Source organism: Hirundo rustica, chromosome 11 (genome assembly GCF_015227805.2).
Source record: "Hirundo rustica isolate bHirRus1 chromosome 11, bHirRus1.pri.v3, whole genome shotgun sequence".
NCBI classification, from domain to species: domain Eukaryota; kingdom Metazoa; phylum Chordata; class Aves; order Passeriformes; family Hirundinidae; genus Hirundo; species Hirundo rustica.
Window position 1 is genome coordinate 16550144 of NC_053460.1, and position 21134 is coordinate 16571277.

General features: G+C 41.4%; 1 protein-coding gene across 1 annotated transcript in view; it reads left to right on the forward strand.

Annotated features, from left to right (window-relative positions):
- ADAMTS18 (ADAM metallopeptidase with thrombospondin type 1 motif 18) overlaps positions 1-21134 on the forward strand; it is a 36581-nt gene that overhangs the window by 8959 nt on the left and 6488 nt on the right. Inside the window, exons 4-9 of the mRNA XM_040075683.2 lie at positions 882-1126; positions 11552-11693; positions 12877-13003; positions 17493-17697; positions 20189-20380; positions 20716-20928. Of these exons, the coding sequence (XP_039931617.1) occupies positions 882-1126; positions 11552-11693; positions 12877-13003; positions 17493-17697; positions 20189-20380; positions 20716-20928 (1124 nt within the window). The remainder of the gene's footprint in view (positions 1-881; positions 1127-11551; positions 11694-12876; positions 13004-17492; positions 17698-20188; positions 20381-20715; positions 20929-21134) is intronic.

The following is a 21134-nucleotide window of genomic DNA, read 5'->3' on the forward strand; positions in this document are numbered from 1 at the left end:
TGGTCAGTTAAACAATTCTCTTATTTCTTAAGCCACATTTTTCCTTTACGTGTGAATTTCCTCTTAAAAGAGATTTTAAGATTCAGGCAAGTGAAAACATAGCTGTCAGCATCTCTGACTGGGATGGGACTGTGGAACATATAAAAGGCAATACACAGCATAATGCCAAACATGACAGTATTTCCATGTCCATTTTCAAATTAAGTTGCCTGGAAGCTGTCCAGCCATTTCAGTGGAAGATCCAGGCACTGGGAGGTGGACTTTTCCTTAGTGGACTGTCACAGGCTTCTTGGGAAATAATCTCACTGTGCTGCAGTTTTTCAGGCATAAAATGCAGATACGATTTCAGTACACACAAGGGTGTTTTGAGGATCTGTTTGCTGTCGGTCATGAGACATGTTCTTACTGCAGTAATATAGGCCAGGAAACTGTCCAGGATGTAGAAATGCAGTCTTGGCTGGCAGGAGGGGGATCCTCTGGTATCCAGGGCTTTGTGAAGACTCTGCATCCTCACCTCAAAGCCCTTGTGGTTGGCAGTAGTACCTTCCAACTACTGTAGGGAACTACAGTGAAAGCTACAGTGGAGCCACCATTAGTGTGTTCTGCGTTTTTCTAAGGTGAACTTGCTTTTTCTTGCCTTTAATCACAAGGAAGAATTTCAGGAATTGAAATTCTCAGAGTTTCTCTGATTACAGGCTGCATGGGGGCGGGGGGAATGTTAAAATCAGAACTGGTTTTTCCTGGTGAAAATGGAGTAACTTGGTGAGTCAGAACAGCTGTGTGTCTTCTGAACTGTGCTAATTTTCAGACTGGCTCAGAAAGATGAGCCAGCCCTGCGTGTGTGCCAGCCACCAACCCGTTGCTGCCTCCTCTCCTGACAGAATACTATGCGGTGGTGACGGTGCCGGCGGGCGCGCGCAGCATCCAGCTGCAGGAGATGCATGTCTCCCCCAGCTACCTGGCCGTGCGCAGCCTGGACGGCAGATACTACCTGACAGGAGACTGGACCATCGACTGGCCAGGGAAGTTCCCTTTTGCCGGGACAGTTTTTGATTATCGACGCTCCTTTGACCATCCCGAGAGTCTCTACGCGGCAGGACCCACTAATGAGACGCTGGTCTTTGAAGTAAGCTTGGCTTCTGTTTGTTCTCGCCCTGATGTCCATTACAGGATTGGGAGAGACAACTTCAGCTCCACGCCGGGGCTCTCAGAGAGATTAAAGGATAATGTTGAGTCACGATAGCGTTCAGATTTAATCGTGTGGTCATACTGGATTGAAGAGCCTTTCACTGCTTTATTGAGGTCTGAAGTTGAGTGAACGGTCACAAATTCAGTGAGAAGGAAGGTGCATAAAACACCCCATAGTATAATTTCTGAGTTGAAGAGTGGTGATGGAGATTATAAATGCCTCCCATACATGGCATGCGGTAAAATCCAATAATATAAAAATTAAAGGTACCATTATGTCAATGCTCAATGGTTACAGGTACAAATAATGCTTCTGAAATGGCAAGTGGGTGCAGCCATTTTCGCATCCACATTGGAATGCAAAGTACCACACACAGGATCTGTAGAATGAATTTCTGTTGGTTCAGTTATTCTATTATATATGTTCATCGCACAATCAAATTTGTATCACCTACTTTGTTTGCCAGATGTCCTGTGTTGAAGCTATTGTAAGCAGAAAGGAAAAGGAAACTTGGTACTTTCATGGTTAGTTCAAGTTTTACAGTTTTGAAATTGGTCTCTGCTACTGCTAAGAAAAATCTCCTTCTGGATTAGGTTGCTTAGCTATATTTTCTTTTAAAATGCATCAGAACCTCTGAGGGACCATTTCTGGCTGATTCATTGAGGGCTTTGCTTCCTGTTAGCTCTATTAGTTTGCCGTTTTTAGCTCTAGCAGGTCTTTGGCTTTGTAACTCAGCTGTTAAGTCTGTTTTGATGAATCCTTCCTTCCTTGTGAGAAGGAAGAATCTCTCCCCAGCAGGGATTCAGTTCCTCCCCACACCTTCCAGCAGCACTCTGGAATGTTCATGCCCCTGGGGAGCACGGCAGTGAGTGCTGTGCCCCCTGTCCAAGGCAGCATCCTGCTGTCCTTGCTCCCATCCCATATCCCAGTCTCTGGAATCCACTCCCTTGCCCGGCTTGGGCCTGTTAAACCAAGAAAGAGCAAGCACAGACTGGGACACGAGGTGTATTCTTCAAGGGTTATTAAAGCTTTCACAAGTGTCCAGTGAAGTGTGCATTTGGAATACTGAAGAACTTTGCTGCTCTTCCTGCTGGCTGAGTAATGGACTGAAGCGTGTCCCTAAGAACTTCTGATGGCCCTGGACCATGGGCATCTTAAAGCTCTTTAGGGTGAACACAAGTTACAGAACAGGCAGTATGACATGGATTAAGGCTTTGTCTTTCCACAAATTGCCATCACAATTCACAGGGCCTTTTGCAAAACATCTTTCTCCATTGAAGAATTTTCATTTTGGGTATGTGTGTTCACAGGGATCTTCCTTTAGTCCAAGCAGTTTGGTCTGCAAGTTACAGACATGCTCCCCTCTCTGCAGATCATCTGCCTTGCACCAAAACAACCACACTTACAAATACTATGAAATGCTAAGCTGAACTCTCAGGAATCTTATTTGTCATAACCCGAAGTAGATTTGAGCTGTATTATTATTATAGAGCTGAAGTATTAATAATAAATTGCTTGCAGGAAGACTTGGCTGCATATCGTGCACATACTTTGCAGAATAAAGATTAAAGAAAAGAAATTAATGCCAAATAACACTTCTATTTTCATCCTTTCAAATTATGCTAAACAGTTTTATTAAGATGTAACATTTAACTGGAGGCTGTTGCTCCTTTCAGAGCTTATTTGAGCTTCCCTTGTATTTTTATTGAAATACCTACACCACTGACATTGGTAGCTGGGGATTCTAATGACTAAAAGTGTTATGTGTTCCCCAATTACACATAGCTATGAACTGGATTTAAGATTTTTTTTCCCCCTTTAATAATTTAAGCAACATTCAACAAGCTGAATTCTGGGGAAAAAAAAAAAAAAAAAAAAAAAAAAAAAAAAAAAAAAAAAAAAAAAAAAAAGAGTAGAATTTTCTCTTAAGAGTAGAATTTTTTCTTCAGAGATCTACATTACTTGTAATTTACCAGTAGCTCTGAAAAGTAAAAATGGCAGAAAACTGAAGAAATATGTTTCAAGGAACATATTGCTGAATGTCTGCTTGCAGCCATAATAGTGAAACAAATCCTACTCCAGCTCTAAATACCAGAAACTGATAGCAGGCTGAAAAAAAGAATTGTTTAAGCACACTACAGTGTAGCTTTGTCTTCATTTTTATCTCACCTATAATTTTCAAAAAAGCACATAAAACTGTCCTGCTGCAATTTTTTATTCAACTAAATTAGTTTTATATAAGATAAGGTTTTCCAGGGTTTGGACCTCAACTTCTTCCTGTAATTTTTAGATTTTTTTTTTTAATTAGACCATATTCAAAAGGTATTTAATACTTCTTTTCTAGATTAGGACCATTGTTTTTCTTCCAGAATAATTCACTTTGAGCCCTTGTAAAATGGTGCACTGCAGATATTGAAGACTTGGATAAATTGTATGTATAATACAGGAGCTTCTATTATTCAGGTGGGCAGAAAATTGAAGGTTTTGTAGCTGTATTTGTTGCCATTCACCTATGTCTGAATGCCAGATTAACACAGTTCGTGCCCATTTCATCCTGCAGTTATAATTTTGGTAGAGATTTGTGTGGTGACTGAAGTGGTCCAGGTTTTTGCCTTTGTTTCTGCATGCAAAGCAGGCTGCAGGTATCCAGGAAGCCCAAGCTGTGCACGTCTTCTGAGCAGCATTCCCAGGAGAGGATGGGACCAGACAGGTCTGGCAAGTCTGTCCTCAAGGCAATCACTTCCTTTGAAATGCAGACATCCTCCAAAATATTTTCGTGAAAGAGACATCTGAAGCATGTATTGAGAGAGCAGAAGGAGATGCAAATAAGAAAAAAAATCTTTAAATTTCCCATTGTCTTGCACACCACAAGTTCAGCCCTGCAGTTCTCTGAGATGTGTTGTATTTATATTTTATCGTCCAGTGTGTTCCGATGCTTCTGCTCTTCTGTCAGGCTTTTCAATAGTTCAGCTGAGCACATATTTCATCAGACATTGCAGTCCTCTACACTGTTCAAAAATGGGTCAGAGACAAGAAAAAGACATAAAGTTCTTTTCTTATTTACGCTAGATTTTCACCAAACTCTCCCCTCCATACCTATACTTCTCTGTATTATAGATATAATAACTGGGTTGTGGGAGAAAAGATATAAACTATAGTGGCCAGATATTTTCTGAAGAGGAGAACATTTTGAGATGAATGTGGAATTAATATGTATGACTTGTATTTCCTGAGCACAACTGCTGTAAGGTTGAATGCATGATGAGGTTTTTTTAGGATTCATCAGGATCCCTTCTGGATTGTTCAGGAATGGATTTCACAGAGCAGGGGAAGGGAAAACCCAGAGAACTGATGTCCTACAGAATTTGTGCATCAGTGTCCTTCTGAAGTTAACATTACTGATAATTTTGGTGATTATGGGTTTTCAAAACCCAGTAAAAGCTGAAATGAATAATATTCATAGATTCAGAAGACAGTTGCCGAAATGGCCCAATTTAGATTACATGAAGTAATAGTCAGTGGTCAGAGGGGTAGAAATATGATAGATGCTAATCTAGGATGAGAAATTGATAACCAGATTTTTAAATATAGTTTTCGTAGCAATTTTTCTCATCTTAAATAGAAACCTGCTGGAATTTTTTTTTCCCCCAGTGTATCTGAATACCTTCACTTTTTTCATCTGTTATTTGGACCTAGGTTATCCAAGGTCAGTTCTTCCAGTTTAAAGGTCTTTTGAGTGTTTTTCTGTTAACTGAAAGATATTTAACTTGAGGAGAAACAATCAGTCTGTTAATTTATTTATCATTAGTTATCTAGCATTGCAAACAAGGGCTGCCAGTGGGCACCACCAGCTGCTGAAAATCTTTTCCTTGGAGAAGGAGAACCCTCACAGGACTCTGTCACATGTGGGGCTCACTGGGGACATTCATTTGAGGAAATATTCAGCCAGCCTCCACAACTCACTCAAATTCTGGGGAAGATTCTGAAAGAGCACAAGGAACAAAACTTTATGTGGTCATGAAAAAGGCTGCACGGCCAGGGATTGAGGAAGTGATTTAAAAACAGAGTTTTGTAATTTTGTGTTCAATTCTATCAATAAGCAAATGAAGGAAGAAATGACTGATTTGAGAAGTCAAATACAACTGGAGAAAGCAAAGTTTTCCAGGATGAGACAGGATGAGTATACTCACTGGAGTTTACCTCAAACTTGGTCAAGCATTAAATCAAGAAACTGGGGCATCTTTGTGAAATAAAGAGAGTTTATTTTAATATCAATAAGTAACAGATGGAAAGGATGCTTTGTAAAGAGGCAGACATCCACAGGAAGAGAAGGTGAATGGGGCTCCAAGGCAGGAACACATCTAATTAAATCCAGTAAATCACTTCCTCTTTATCAATAGGGGAAAACAGGAGAAGGGAGGCCAGGTGGAATGGCTTTGCTGATGATGTAGCTGCTACTGGGAGAAAGCCAAGTTGCAGTTATAAAGGATTACATTTATTATTAGCTACTAGATGATAAATTTGTACTGATTTCCCCTGAAGAGAAAGTAGGCTAAAGAGACCTAAGATGGACTTATAAGATACAGTTGTTGACTCAATACAATGGATAAAAGGGTTCTGTAGTGAGGAGAGATTAGCTGGACAGCATCCCTGAAGGTTGTACATTTAGCATGTGAACAGTGAAAAAAATGGAGCACAATAACAATGGAAGATAAATTTGAAACATCTGAAGTAGAAATGAGATCATATAGGACCCTTTCAAGGATACTTCTTTTTTTTTTTTTTTTCCTTTTAATGACCTTAGTGGACTTGAAAAACAGTAGTTCGTCATAAGCTTTTAGTTAGGACTGTGTTAAAAGTTATTTTAGAAGTATTGGAGAGATAAAACTTCTTTTGTCTTAAGGTTTGGCTTAAGTACCCAGTGGGTAATTCTTTACTGCTTTCCAAATAGGTGTTCTCCTTTGAAGCCCTGGTGCTGCCACTGTCAAGGATCCAATCCAATAACCACCCATTCAAGACAACAGACTAGTTTTAAAACTAGTTTTAAACAGTTTTCCACCAGAACCATATGCTGCATGCTTAGATATACCAGAATAAATTCATAGAAGTCGATGGAATTAACCTTGATTGAACAGAGAAATCAGAATGTGGCTTAGTATATTGGCTGTTACAGTATTTATTAAACAGCATGTAGATCCCCAGTGGATGAGAACTGCAGGTCTTAAGCAGAGCACAGCCAGGCACTTGCCTTCACACAGACTTCTCTGTCTGCCCTCTCTGCAGATTGGTACAGCCCCCTAAAGAAATTATCCAAGGCCTCCAAAGCATGGGAATGACACAGGAAGTGTAGATGATGTTTGCAATGTAGATGCAGATCAAATGCACTGTGGATGCTGGGATTCAGAGTTTGGGCTCATGCCCATTTTGTGAATTGGGCACATGCAGAAAGTGTGCAGATGAAAATAGTCCTTTTCACCTGGATTTTTTCCTCTATGCTCAGCTTCATTCTCTAAGTGATTTGTAAATGTCTGTTACTCCTCCACAGAGATAATGGATCTTTATTTCAGCATGCCACAAGCCAGACATTAGTATTCTTTTCTATACATTGAACAAAACATTGTGGGAGGAATAGGAACTTAGCTTGTATCAATTAATCTCTCTTAGTTCAGTGTGCTGCAAGTAACTTCACATGCACATCTTACAATTAAAAAAATGCTGGAAAGCACGGCATCAATCAAAATAAAGCGATGTTAGTAGACTCTAAAATTTTGACCTGCAAAACAGAGTACTATATTGGAAACTTAGGATGGCCATGAGGAAAAAAAAAAAATCTCAAACAAAGGAGCAGATGCACAGCTAATTTAGAGAATTTATTGGTTTAGCTTTCACATCAAAATTAGCAGCAAAAGGAAAAGGTTCTTTACTCAGGAGAGTTCAATTTATCCATTGTTTTAACATTTTGTACCGTAAGCTAAAGCTGCAGTTCTTTTTCTTCGGAATAGATCCAGCAGATTCCAGCCGTAGAGCCTGTGGTTTTCGAACTCAAGAAGCTGTAAATTTTGTAACTCGGTGCCCTGCGGTCAGAGCTGCTGAGTGTTGTGTCTGAAGTCAGGTGGTTGGTGTGTTAAAGGTAGACATTAAACAGCACTGTTGAGGAACTGGAAATGTTTAAGGAGGTTCTTTGCCAGCTGTAAATTTGGGAGCAAATGCCAGTTGGCTGAAAAGGTGCTGGAATGCGTCCAGTTAAGTAGACTAGCGCTGGAGGTCTTTCCAAATTTGTAGTTCTGATAACTTGGCTGAATATGCAGACTTCAGTTATTGGGTTGTTAAGAAGGGGCTTTACAATGAATGTTTGAAAATACGATAGAAAATGTTTTATATGCTCGTTACTTTGGCAAAATTGCAACTTTGCAATAGTATTGCATTCCTGATGACAACTCGGTTGGACATTGTACGTCGTGTACCGTTTTTCAGCTGAGTGCCAGGGACTTCAAAGTACGTGGTTTTTTGCGCCCTGCAGTATTTTTGTCTCCAATACTGGTCCATAGTTTGATTTTGCCCTTTTTCTGTGTAGCTGGGATGATACAGGAGGAGAGACACCTGACAGTGATGCAGCTCCTGCTTGGTAAACATTGCCTCTCGTAGCCTGCTGGGTGGGAAGGGGCTTTGGCTTTGGCTGCTGGCCAGGAAATGGAGAGGAAGTTCCCTGTTAGAATTGTGGCTACTTCCCAATGTGCAAGGAGGGGGTGTAGCCCAAGCTCTTAAAATGTGTATGGCCCAGGTTGCCTGGTGTGCAGGATTTACCCTCCAAGCACTCACCCAACTGCGAGCTCCTTGCACCATTGTGGGGCTGTTCTCTCAAGGGATGGATTCTCATGGATCTTGTTCTGGCTCGTCCCAGACCATTCCCTTCACTCTGCTGAAGCACCAGCAGAATATTGCTCTAACAGGAGTAAAACTGCCACTCTCACCTTCTCATCCTCCCCGCTTCTTGTTCTGAACTCTGTGTTCAGAATGCGTTCCATCTGTTCCTTGCCTCCACTGTCACAAAGAGCACTTTCAGAAGAAAAATGTTCAGTCTAATACTTCGAGATATTTTTATTAGAGAAGTTTTAAACTTTGCTCCTTTTTGGCTACTGGCACAGCACCTTTTTATGACAGTTGTCAGAACCAAATGAGATGAGGACTAACCCTTACATGAGGTTTTGTGGTATGGACAAAACCTCCTCCTCCATTTGACACAACTTATTAAAAGGCCAGACAGAATTTCAGCCTCTGCGCTTGAAGGAACACAGAGCACCTACTGAGATGGGAGAAAGTGTTTCTGACTGCCTGAGATGCCGAGATCTGTGCTAATACCTTTGACTTGGAGGATGATTAAATGTAAATTAAAATATTTTGAGGTCCAGTCTGTAAGAAGAACCAGGGAAGGCATTGTTTTAAATGAAGAACAGTATTAGAGGGCTCAGTTCTTACTACAGTTAACACACTGCATTTTTTTTCTGAAGCTTTACGCTTCAGATCTTTGTCCTTGAGAGAAGAAGAGTAGAGTGAGCATATTATTGCAACCTGCTTTATCTGTAATGCCAGTGGACTTGGGGTTCAATATTCAAACTCTAGAACAGCTGTTTTAACAGCTGGACTTTTTGCTGTCAGCAGTCTGATAGATTTGTAAAAATAAAAATATTACTTTGGCAAAATTGCAACTTTGCAGTAGTACTGCATTCCTGATGAAAACTCAGTCTAACACTATACATCCTGTACTATTTTTCAGAAGAGAGATTTTCCTTCATCTGAAGGGGCTATTTAGTCTTTTCACATTTACATCAGATAATGACGAATAACCAAGGGAAAGAGAAAAGTCCTGAAAAAAGTTGCACTGGGGATGGTTTGAACAGAGCAGAGCAAATAGGGCACAGAAGCACACACTGAGGAAGGAGCCTAAAGTGTAATGCAGAAGCTTTGTGAGATGCTCATTAGTGAGCCCCATATGCTGGGAGCACTGGCCACTGTGGAGGTTTCCTGGGGAGCCAGTAAGAGATCCTGAGATCTGGGGTGCAGCTGTGCAGGGCAGAGAGGAGTTGCACAGCAGTTTCAATTCTCAGGTTTCCTAATTTCAGAGCATTCCCTTTTAATCCTGTTCTTGTAAAATAGTTGTGATATATACTTGCATCTCTGACTCACCCCTAAAGCAGATCTGGTAATCCTATTTCTACCAGGAATTTTCATTCAAAATAGAGGTCAGTAATCACTCTCAGATCTATTTCTTCCGTAGCCTCATAGGTATTCTAAGGTGTTCATGAATTAAGCTTGGATGGCTTAAAAAAATCACATTAAATACTGGATTTACCTGTGCTTGAAGGAGTTTCTAATCTGAATCTTCCTAGGACAAGGCACATACTCTACAATTCATTTGGAAGTATTTGCCTTTTGCAACCCTAATAACTGTATTTTCAGTTTGGATCATTATTGAAGTTCCCTGACTGAAGTTCCCTACTAAGAATGGAAATTCTTAGTATAGCATCCGCTTTTCTTTCTTCTAGGTCCTTCATGTGTTCAACGTTATTGAGCTGCAGGTCATGTAAATTTGGTCTGAATTTTCACTGTCATGGGCAATTTCTGTTTTCCAATAAGTATATTTTCAGAATAACTTAAACCCCTTGGCTACATTTCAAAATGTTATTATATTCCTAGGTCTTAAACAACATAAATGTGAGTTTGCTGCTATTTTATGAAACCAGTCTCTACAGAGAACAGTTCTACTTGTATGGATTGCTTAAGTGCTCAGGTCAGGCATTATGTAAACTTCACTGGAAAGTTATTAATATTTTGAATGGCAATTATTAACATAGACTTGAATGGTACTTGAAATGCTAATGCTTATCAAAATGCATATTTAGGAACTGAGGTTAACTGCACCTGCTCATTATGTTACTGTGACAAGATCAATATTGGTGAAGAGTTAAAACTCATTAGAGCTCTGTAACTGTAAACTCCCACACTGTTTCTACTAAGTGTGGATATAAATGCACTTTGCTGCCAAAAGTTTCTTAAATAAATGTTGTTCAGTAGAAATTTCTCCCCAAATTTAGGTACGTGTCAGATGTTCATGCATCTTGCAGTGATTATAATTCTGTCTTGAAATTAATACAGTGAATGAAAACTGCAATATAATTCGCCACTAAAATAGCACACCCTCGAGAGCTAGGCTCCCTGAGTAAATTGACAGAGATTGTTTTTATAGTCGGTAATCACACTTTCTATAAATTTTCTAGTACATTATGCCTAAAAAGTGAATAAAAGATTTTTCCAATCCTTTTTTTTTTTCCCTTGTGTGGACACTCAAGGACAGGTTCTCTCCTGTAATGAAGCTTTATCAGCTTCAATCACCATCAGAAAAATTCCAGCTGAGGGTCTTACAAACAAAATTTATCACCAGTCCACATAGAAAAGTTTTTTACAAGAAAGAGACTCGTGTTTTATACCCTCAGCCTCATGAACTGTCTCCATCCCCACAGCTGTGCTGCTGCTTTGCTAAGCTTCTACCAGGAAAGCATTTGAGTCCTGCTTGGTGGGCAAAGGCTTCCTCCTTGCTAGATGTTTTATTTAGGTAAAACCTTACGAAGGAAAGGCCTTGTAAAACCATGGCTCAGGCCTGCTGCTTTGACTAAGCAGGAAAGGACTTTGGGAAAGTGACTCAGCTGAATTAGAGGTAGAAAACCAAGTTATGTCACCACGGGGTGTTCACATGGTGGTGAATGGTGGTTGGTTGAATCGTGTTTGTTATGATTTAAAACCATGTAGCTGATAAAGGCCTGACTCCTTTAAAAGGCCTGGTTTTTGCAACAGTGGCTCTCCTTTGGGCTGCCTGGGGACTCTGCACCACTATGGACCCTCACCCACAGCTGGAAGGATCAGCCTGGATTTGCCACTAAAGAGAGGAGACGTCCCCTGCCCAGATCCCAAACCCTGCAGTGCCCAGGAGGAGCACAGCCCCTGGCAGTGGGATCCAGTGAGTGCAGGGACCTGCTGGCTCAGGGCAGAGGCTCTGGGGTGATGTTCCACCTCTGCTGAAGGCACTGCTGCCTCTCTGAGCCAGTCAGACACCTGGTTTTCAGGAGGGGACCTGTTCCTGCACTCTCTTACAGACCTGCAGGTGCTGGTCCAGGCAATGCTTTGCTGTTTAGGAATCGCTTTGTTGGTCTTTGGGTCTCCTGAAAATCCCCTCACAAGCATGATGTGTGTCCATATATTCTGTGTGTATCTTGTTTAGTTCATCTTCCTTCAGACTGACTTTTTTTTTTTACCTCCTCCCCACATTTTTTTTTTTTTTCCAAACAAATCCCAAATATCCCTCTACAGATCCTGTTACAAGGCAAAAACCCTGGGATTTCTTGGGAATATACATTTGCCAAAACCAGCATTGAAAACAAGACATCTGTCAGAAAATACAGCTACTCCTGGGTGACGGTGCAGTCTGAGTGCTCAGCGACCTGTGGTGGTGGTAGGTGACTTTCCCATTGCCAAGCCTCTTCTTTTTCATTTTTTTTTAAAGCATCTCAAATTTTTTCAGCTGCCTTTAATTTTGCATATGTATATTGATACATACAGGATGTTACCCTGAACACCTGGTCCTTATCTTTTTATCTGGTAACTTAGAACACAGAGGAAATAACTTCATAGTGCCTTTAGAGTAAAAAATATTCATGCCAATGAGTCAGTCTTTTTTTGTTTAGGTCAACTCATATGCATATCATATCTCCCTGTTGAAGTAATGTGGACGTTAATGATGCACTTTGATTTCCTCTTTTCTTGCACGGACACCTATTTGTTTTTACAAATCCTGCATGTTTTGTCAGTGGAAGTAATTCTAGGATGTAATGAAAGCAAAAAGCTGGCATGTGGGAAGTCTGTAATACCAAAGGATATGACTGGGCACTGAAGGAAATGCTCCTGTATTGGCAAAAGGGTTCCGGTGAAATTCAGGAGTACCTTGCTGGTGCACTGTCAGAACTTCACAGCATCTCAGTAAATGGTTTATGGAACAAAGATCCACCAGGAGCACTGCAGCCATAAACTATGACAGCTGTATTTTCTTGCTTCCCTTTAAAAGGCTGCAGCATGATATAAGAATGATGAAAACAGTCTTGTTTCCAAATTTGATTCACTGTGCCCAATAAACCATGTGTGAGGGGTATGATAGATCTCAGTTAAAAGATAAATCTAAAGAGTCACTGAAGGCATTTCTGTAATTGTCCTGCTGCTGACACTTGATTGAGTCTAAGGTACAGGTACCTGCAGAACTCTGGATCTGTAGAGATTCACTGTAAAAAGTTTACAGAGTGTAATTTTCAAGTGTGTGAGGAGGGCTCTAAGCAAGCACTGCTAGTGTCTGCAGGAAATTAGGATTTGAATAATTACCAATTTTTGCTGGAGGAACAGTCTGCAAATCTGTTGTTTATAGCTAAAATGTTTTATCTGACTTCAGTATTCTCAGTGCTGCAGAGAAGGAAATCAATGTTGAAAACATGTTGCTGCATAAACTCATATTTTATTTAATTCAAGTCAGTGGGTTTGTAGCTAGGATGAGTTCAGGCTTGTTTAGTTAAAATTGTTCCCTACTAATTTTTCTCTTACATCTTGAAGACAGGTTTATTATAGTGTATTCTTTTCTAATTCTTCCACAGGACACATTACAGCAAAAGCAATTTGTTTGGAAGATCATCGTGCACGAGTCAACACCTCCTTTTGTGGCCCAAGGATGAAGCCTTTACCTGAAACAAAACTGTGCAACACAAATCCCTGCCCAGCCTAGTAAGTTCTCTGGGGTTTTGTGCCTGCTGGCTGTGCCCTGTGCCTGGCTGTGCCATGGAGGGAATCCTCTCAGGGGAATTGTTTGCCTGCTGGATGAACCCCTCGTGCTCTGTAAACGGGAACCAGGAATTGTTTAAGGTGTTCTGCCCAAGGCTCCCAGTGGGATTTTGGGTCTGATGCCTAAAGCAAAGGCTCCTGAGGGCTCTGTTGCCGTGCTGAGGTGACACAGAGCAAATCCAGCTTTCTCAGGGGCTCCTTCTGCCACCTTTCCTCATCTTGAATCACTAAGCCTGTTTCCTGAGTAAAGTGCTACTCCCTGTGTGGAAGCTCGGCCCCATGACTAGCATTCCACATATTAGATTAGGTTAAAAGAGTCTTGTCAAATGTAATTAATGATTTTTGGACAAAATGTCCCACAGAGTATTGTGATGTCACGAAGAGGACTATCTGAACCAAATGAGCTGTCAACAAAGCTTCTGGTATACAAAAATATATATGAAGGCATTGACTTTGTGAACAATCTTATTTTCTAAAAGATGTGAGAAAGGCGAGGTGCAAAGGAAGACATTGACATATAGATAAGCACTTAGAACCCAACTGGTCTAAATAAATTTTAAAACCAAGGGAGTTACACTGATTTATAGTAGCTGAAGTAGGGGTCCTTTGGAAAAAAAAAAAAAAAAAAGTTCTGTGCTTATGTAATTGAACACAGTATTATGTGGCTTAGGATATAAATGGATAGATGAAAGAACACAGTGGCCATCCTTCTTCTACTGGTTATTTCACTCTTGGATTTCTGACTTTGTAACCTCAGCATTATTTTAATTTTATATTAAAGATCAGAAAAGCTGAATTATGTTGGACAAGACATTTAAACCTCTGGGACAGGAGAATATGTTGAAAAAATTAAGAGTGTTTCAGTCAGTGGGAAGTAAATACACTTGGAGATTGCATTGAAGCAGAAGAAATGGAGGAAGGATCCAGACCTGGCGTCACCTGCTGGTTTTCCTCTGGGGTGATAAAAGCAGCAGTAAAAGCAGTTGGCTAAGTCTGCTCCCATACTTCATAAAATATCCCATTTAATGATGTTTAATAGGAAGCATTCCTCATCCTGCCCAGCCTAGGAGAGGATGGTGGGGCAAAGCAAAAAGATGCATGTGTTCTGCAGTGACTTTGGTTTTACTTAAAAAAACGTACTTTGTAATATGTTGAGCATACTGAAAAATAGCCCAGTAATAGTTTAGAATTTCCTGCAAATTTAAAGAGTGCAGCGGAGTACGCAAAACCCAAATGCCAAATTACACACTATGACCACAAACCGATAGAGGTAAGGTTTAAATAATGGTACCTTGTGACATGAGAGCCCCACGTTACTGCTTCAGCACTTTCTTTAGGTTGTGTTTAGCCACATGATTTTCTCAAAACCAATTTCAAGTAATATTTTCATGTGCAACTTATCTTCTGCCAGGACTATTTTTATCCAATGAACACAGAAATTTATTGCCTGTGATGTCTCCTGGAGTCTGTCTAAGCTCTTTCTGCTTACCTTTGTTTTGATGTGGCATGATTATCCTATAAAGCTTCCCCCAAATCAGCTTTATTTATATTGACCACACACAAAATTTCTATTTCTGATAACCTGAGATCCTGACGTATTTTGAACATCCACTGATATATATTTACTGTGAAAATGCTGAATATCCATTTTTACACACAGCGCAATGGTTTTTTTACGCAGCTATTCTATGATTCGCCACTTTAAAACAAAATTAATGAGTCGAACCCTAAAAAGAATACAAAAAGAAAATTTATAAAAGCCCCAAGCACCTCTAGGGAAAAATAGTTCAACTCACTAATTAATTATTCTTAAAACCCTTAGGATATATTAATGCATGGAAGATCTACATGTAGGACCATGCCTTAAATTAACAGGTTGCCATTCAGCTGAGTGAAACTGTGCCAGGATATCTCTTCTGAGGAATCTGCCCAGAAACTCACATCATGTAATATTTGCCATAAACCCAAGACTGCTGACAAAAAAAAAAAAAAAAGCAAACCAAAAGTATTAATAAAATTAATAAATACCATGGAGGAAACAAAAGAATGCTCAATAGCCAGCAAGTAAAGCAAACCCAAATACACCAGGCAGAACAGGCAGGGGAAGGAGGTGGCAGATGAGGTACAGTTTGTCTCAGTTTGGGGACATAAAAGAGGCTCCAGATTTGTAAGGTCAGTGAGGAATAATTGCTGCATAAGAACAAAGGCTGATTAGTCTGAGTGGGACCAAACTACTGTCCCACACAGAAAGGCCCCAGCACTGCACACTGCTGTTGTTGGATTTCAGAGCTGCCAAATCTGGTCATAATTATTTAGTTATTTGAACTAATGAAAGATACTCTTGGATCACAGCCCAGATAATCTTGGAAAATGGAAGTTTACTAGAGGACATTAAAGTAGGTTTACTGCCCTCTCCTCTGTGAAGAGGGGAACTTTCTGGACAGTTATGATGAATAAACTCTTAAAATGAACACTTGGTCACTCTACCAATGACCATTGTCAGAAACATCAAGACATACTAATTAAAATTTGTAAAATGGACCAAAACTCTTTCCCCAGAAGTTTGTAGTTCAATGGCCCAAATATTTATAAATCAGACAAAAAGGAAACTTCTGACGTCTTCTGAAATTACATAACGACTGACTTTTCACATTAATATTTCTTTGTCCTTAAATTAGTGCCTTTTACATTTCTCAACTACTTTTGGCAGTTCTTGGAGTTGCTAGACACTGAGAGCTGGCATTTATTCTATTCTCAAGGACATTTTTCAAAACCAGGCTTTTTATGAATTTTTTACAAATTAAAATTAACTTGGTTTTTGGGCAGCTGTGAATAGGCAGGCAATTGGGATGATGTGAACCTTTCACACAGGACAAAAAAAGCTTTCTCGTCATTAAAACTGTATGTAAGCAGCTATTCCAGTGGTCACAGGACTGATGCTGTGAGAAACTCTGGAAGCGGGACAGGTCAAGTGGTCAGATATGGGACAACGACCTTTTCCATGGCATAAATTACTAAAAATTTGTCAAAATGTTTAAAAATCTTCAGTTTAATTTCAGTGCTGGTTCTTTGAATAAGAGTTCTGGATGAGTAACCGTTTAGTCATTCATAATTTCTTCTGTTTTTTCACTTCTGTTTTCCTATCTGGCTGTAATTATGGTCTTACATTGGAAGCCTTCAAGGACGAAGACACTTGGTTGCATGTTTGCAAAGTGTCCCACACAGCCTGGGGACCCACTCAGAGCTTCAAGAATAAAAATAATGAGCAGCTCCTGGCATTTCAAAGCTGAACTTAGCCCAAGCAATTGGCAATAACCCCTCAGACTTTGTGTCACTTGAGGGACATGACGTGTAAACTGCAGCCTCCCTGTGCCTGAGCACACGTTGCCCAACAGCTTGTGCCGGTTAAATTCCCTCTGTTTTTATTTAGATTCTGCATCAACTGTCTGCCAGATTTATTAGTCTGAGGATATGTAAATCATTGAGTCAGAGAATCATAAAGTCACAACGTGCTTTGGGTTGGAAGGGACCTTAAAGCTCATCCAGTGTCACCCCAGCCATGGGCAGGGACACCTTCCACTGTCCCAGGCTGCTCCAAGCCCCAATGTCCAACCTGGCCTTGGGCACTGCCAGGGATCCAGGGGCAGCCACAGCTTCTCTGGGCATCCTGTGCCAGGGCCTGCCCACCCTCCCAGGGAACAATTCCTTCCCTTATATTTGAACTAAACCTGCTTTCCTTCAGGTTAAAGCCATTCCCCCTTATCCTTGTGCATTCTCTTGTGAAAAGTCCCCCTCCAGCTCTCTTCCAGGCTTCCATCAGGTACTGGAAGGCTGCACTTAGGTCCCCTGAAGCCTTTGTTTATCCAGCCCCAACTCTCTCAGCCTTTCAGAGCCTTTTCATTTCCTCAAGACATCAGTGACAGGACTGCTACTTTTAGCAATCAAGTTCTTTTTAATGAATATGGGCCAGTAGGGTTTGACAGAAATGCCAACATTTGTCTCCCTGTGTGAGTGGAGTGTATCTCAGCACAAACATGGTCAGTACCTACTTGGCTAAATTCTGTCCTATCTAATGGTATCTTCTGATTATATCTTCTAAATACTCCACCAGTCTTAATGGCAGCAACTCTTTCAGTCCCTGTGGAATTCCAGATGCCAGGTCAGATTCATAGGTAAGCTGGTTCTAGTGGATAAAAGCTATAAATTATTTTTCTAGTTGAGTGCCTTATATTTCATCCCCGGCAGAAAGTTCCATGCTTTGAAAACAGGTTATATATCTGCAGCTTTTTGCTTGCTTGAACAGATCCCAGTACACCAGGAGACAGGCTGAGCAAGATCCCTGGAGGATTCACATTTGATAGATGGCTGGGTTTATTGATTTTCTTAAGCTACTTGCTCTGCTGTGTTTCTAACGCACGTTTTCTCCTTTCAGCTGGTCAGCAGGTGAATGGAGCACGTGCAGCAAATCTTGTGGAGGGGGACAGCAAAGTCGTCCCATTCAGTGTGTCCAGAAAAGGGCTTTCCAAAGAGAGGAGGTGGTGGCCCATTCCCTGTGTCCTGTCAGCACCCCAGCACAGGTGCAGGTGTGCAGTAGCCAGGACTGCCCACCCAAATGGAGCCCTGGCCCGTGGTCTCAGGTAATTTGGAGAAAAACTTAGGTTTTTGTCTGCTGGCATAATAAAAATACTGCAAAAAATTCTCCTCTAAAAGAAGAGCAGTGCAAACTTCGTGGACATCAGCGCTTTGCAAGTGACTTTTTTCTTAAAGATAGTATGTAAGCCATGTTTGTATAAACATGTAAACTAAATGTGCCAACCAGCCTTCAGCAGAGCTGGCACACAAGGGCTTGCCAGAAGTGGGCACATGGTGTTCTGTTAGGTACATACAAACAAATGGATAATTCTTTCTGAAATCATAATTTCAAGGCTCTATGAATTCTTCAGATCAACAACCTTCTATGAGATTATTTCCCAAGCACTATTAACTTCTCTCAGAGATGGCAGGCAGTCAAGGAATGAAGAAATATTTTGGGTTAGAGTTGCATATTAATGCACATGCATACAGGGATTATGGGTTGATAAATTTGTGATTTACACATTCACTACTCACTTCTGTGCTTTTGCCTTTGTTAGGGTAAGTCTCCTCCAAGCAGTGCTGCTGCAGGTATTGCCATGAGGGCAAATTCCTGTGTGCACACCCTGCTTTACACACCTGACACTGAAACACCTGAGCTAAAACCACACAAAACTCAGCTCTGCTCCATCTTACACTGCTATTGATGCTGTTCATGTAAGGATAAATGAAGTACTGACACATCTGGCATTTGAGAGAGAGGTGACAGTACCCTAATAAAAGGATCTACATTCATTTTATTTTTCTATCTTCATTTAGTGAGATTCAAGATGGACTTCAATTAGCTGAAAAGTGTATTACTTACATGTTCTATTCTTGGTCCTGTTACTCTTTAGGTGTTCAAGAACATCTTGAGCTCAGCACAAACTGCTCCTCCAGCGAGTGCCCTGTAATGTACTATGACAGATGAGTAACTCTTCAGTAGTCCAGCACAACACTCAAAACAGAACTTTTTCTTCCAGTGTATCTGAAGGAAACCTGAGTGTGGCAGAAGATTTTATAAACCAGGTCTTCAAATGCATTCACACTTTCAACCTTTCTTTCCACTAAGATAAATAAATAGATAGATGGATAGATAAATAAATAGATAGATGGATAAATAAATAAATAAGACAATTAAGAAAAATCCATTTCCCTCCTCTTTAAGAGGTGCAAAATTCAAGTTGGGATTTTCAAGTAAGCCCACAAAAATTAAGTTTACCAGTCCTGCTGAAATGTAGTAAACAGGCCTATTGAACAAGTTAGCAAAGGTTTTAAGATTCAGCTGAAAATTGTTATATTGAAGACTTAAATGCGTTGAGAAGGAAAAAAATGTAAAATTATAGGATCACAGAATGCTTTAGGTAGGGAAGGACTTTTAAGCTCATCCAGTCCTGCCCCCTGTCATGGACAGGGACACCTTCCACTGTCCCAGGCTGCTCCAGCCCCAGTGTCCAACCTGGTCTTGGGCACTGCCAGGGATCCAGGGGCAGCCACAGCTTCTCTGGGCACCCTGTGCCTTCCCCCCCTCACAGGGAAGAACTTCTTCGTTAGGACACCTAATCTCAACATCTAATCTAAACCCAGCCTCTCTGCACACGTTAGGGATCAGGGTTGTTTTAAATGAAAAGATCATTTTCTTTGTTTGGGGAAGGATTAAACCCACAGATTTTCAGCATGCAGATATTTCTGTTACATCCTCAGCACAATGGTGCTTTCATGAAATCTTTTAAAAACATTTGTAATTTGATACAAGGAGTGATTCTGCCTTGGAACATGCCCCATAATTATTAGCAGAAAGAACAGTTAAGAGAGGATGCAAGCAGGTAGGAAGCTGGCAGCATTAGTTCAGCGCTCTTTGCTTCATTTCATCACAAATAGCACATTCAGGCATTTTGTTGTAAGGCACTGCAAACCGCAGCATGCCTGTTCCACTGAACCACAGCTCAGCAATGCATATTTATTCTTGTGACTCGTCCTAAGCTGCAGTTGGCAACTAAAATATCTCCCTAACCATTGTCTGCATCAGATTGTGTCTCCTGGCGAGATTCCTTTGGTGAAGGAGTTATGTATCGATTCCCTGGGCAGCTTCCTGTGCCTCCATCTCATCCCTCTAGGCCAAGGTGAGGACAAAATGACAAATGGCTGAGGGCATCTTGCCATGGGAGATTCTGTGATGGGAGCCTAGGACCAGCTTTCAACTCTGCTGAGCAGGGAAAAAAGCCTTTTGCTCACGGGTCCAACTTACCTCATCTACAGAAAAGAGATACTGCTTGTCTGTTCTACATGGGGGCTGAGAGAGTTCACAGCTTCCATTAAAAAAGCACCTAGGACAATATTTTAGAAGTGACACACAGATGTTACTGTTGCTTATTTACCAATAGAATTTCAAGTTTACTTACATGACAATGGCAGCTGTACAGCACATTAGCCCTGCTTCCTGTGCTCTGCTGGAAAATGCAAATAATGCCAATTTTCATTTCCTCCAGTTCAAAGAAGTGTTTCTTTCCACCACAGTGCTCCAAGACTTGTGGGAGAGGTATTAAGAAACGGGAAGTCTACTGCAAGATTACTGGGTCTCCCAAGGTGAAAATCCTGCCTGATAGCATGTGCAGCACAGACCCTAAGCCTGAGTCTCAGCAGACCTGTGTGCTCGGACGCTGCCCCAAAAACGACCGGCTGCAGTGGGTGATTTCTTCCTGGAGTGAGGTAAAGTGGTGCACTTTCATGGCTCACTGCCTGCCCTGGCTGCTCTTGGGACACACACAGACCACGGGGAGGAAAGAAAGCTGAGCTGTTGTTTGAAAATCAGGTATTCTGGGCGAGGTGCTGTAAACCCCAGATGGAGATAGATATACCCCGATGTCTTTGTTAATCACTGCCTGGGGTTCACATTTCAGTTTACACTTTACAGAGCGTGGGCTTTGTGGGATTAGTTCTGAGATGCTCTTATAAGGCAGGGTTTGTGGTGTCTGACACGTCAGCCCTTCCCCTTGATCTGCACGTGTTTGTGAGGCTGCAGAAGCTGTGCTTTGCCTCTGCAGTGCTCAGCCTCCTGCGGGCCCGGCCTGCGGCAGCGAGAGCTCAAATGCGGCGAGAAGAGCATCCATGGGAAGCTGGTCACCTTCCCTCAGAGGAGATGCAGGAACATCAAGAAACCAAACACCAACCTGGAGGAAGCTTGCAACAAGGGAGCCTGTCCATCGCCGACGCTGTACAGCATGGTGTCCGGCTGGTATTCCTCGCCCTGGCAGCAGGTAGGAATGGGAAATCAGAGGGCATGGCACACGGGAGCTGCCTCCAGTGCTAGCAGGCCCCAGGTGCCTCCTGCACCCAGCCATTCCCCAAGGAGCACCGCCCCACTCGGCCACTGAGATGGGATGCAGATGGTCTACGTCCATCGTGTACTTCGGTGCCGCTCGATTCTTTGTCCTGAAACCGAAGAATGTCACCTAAAAATGTT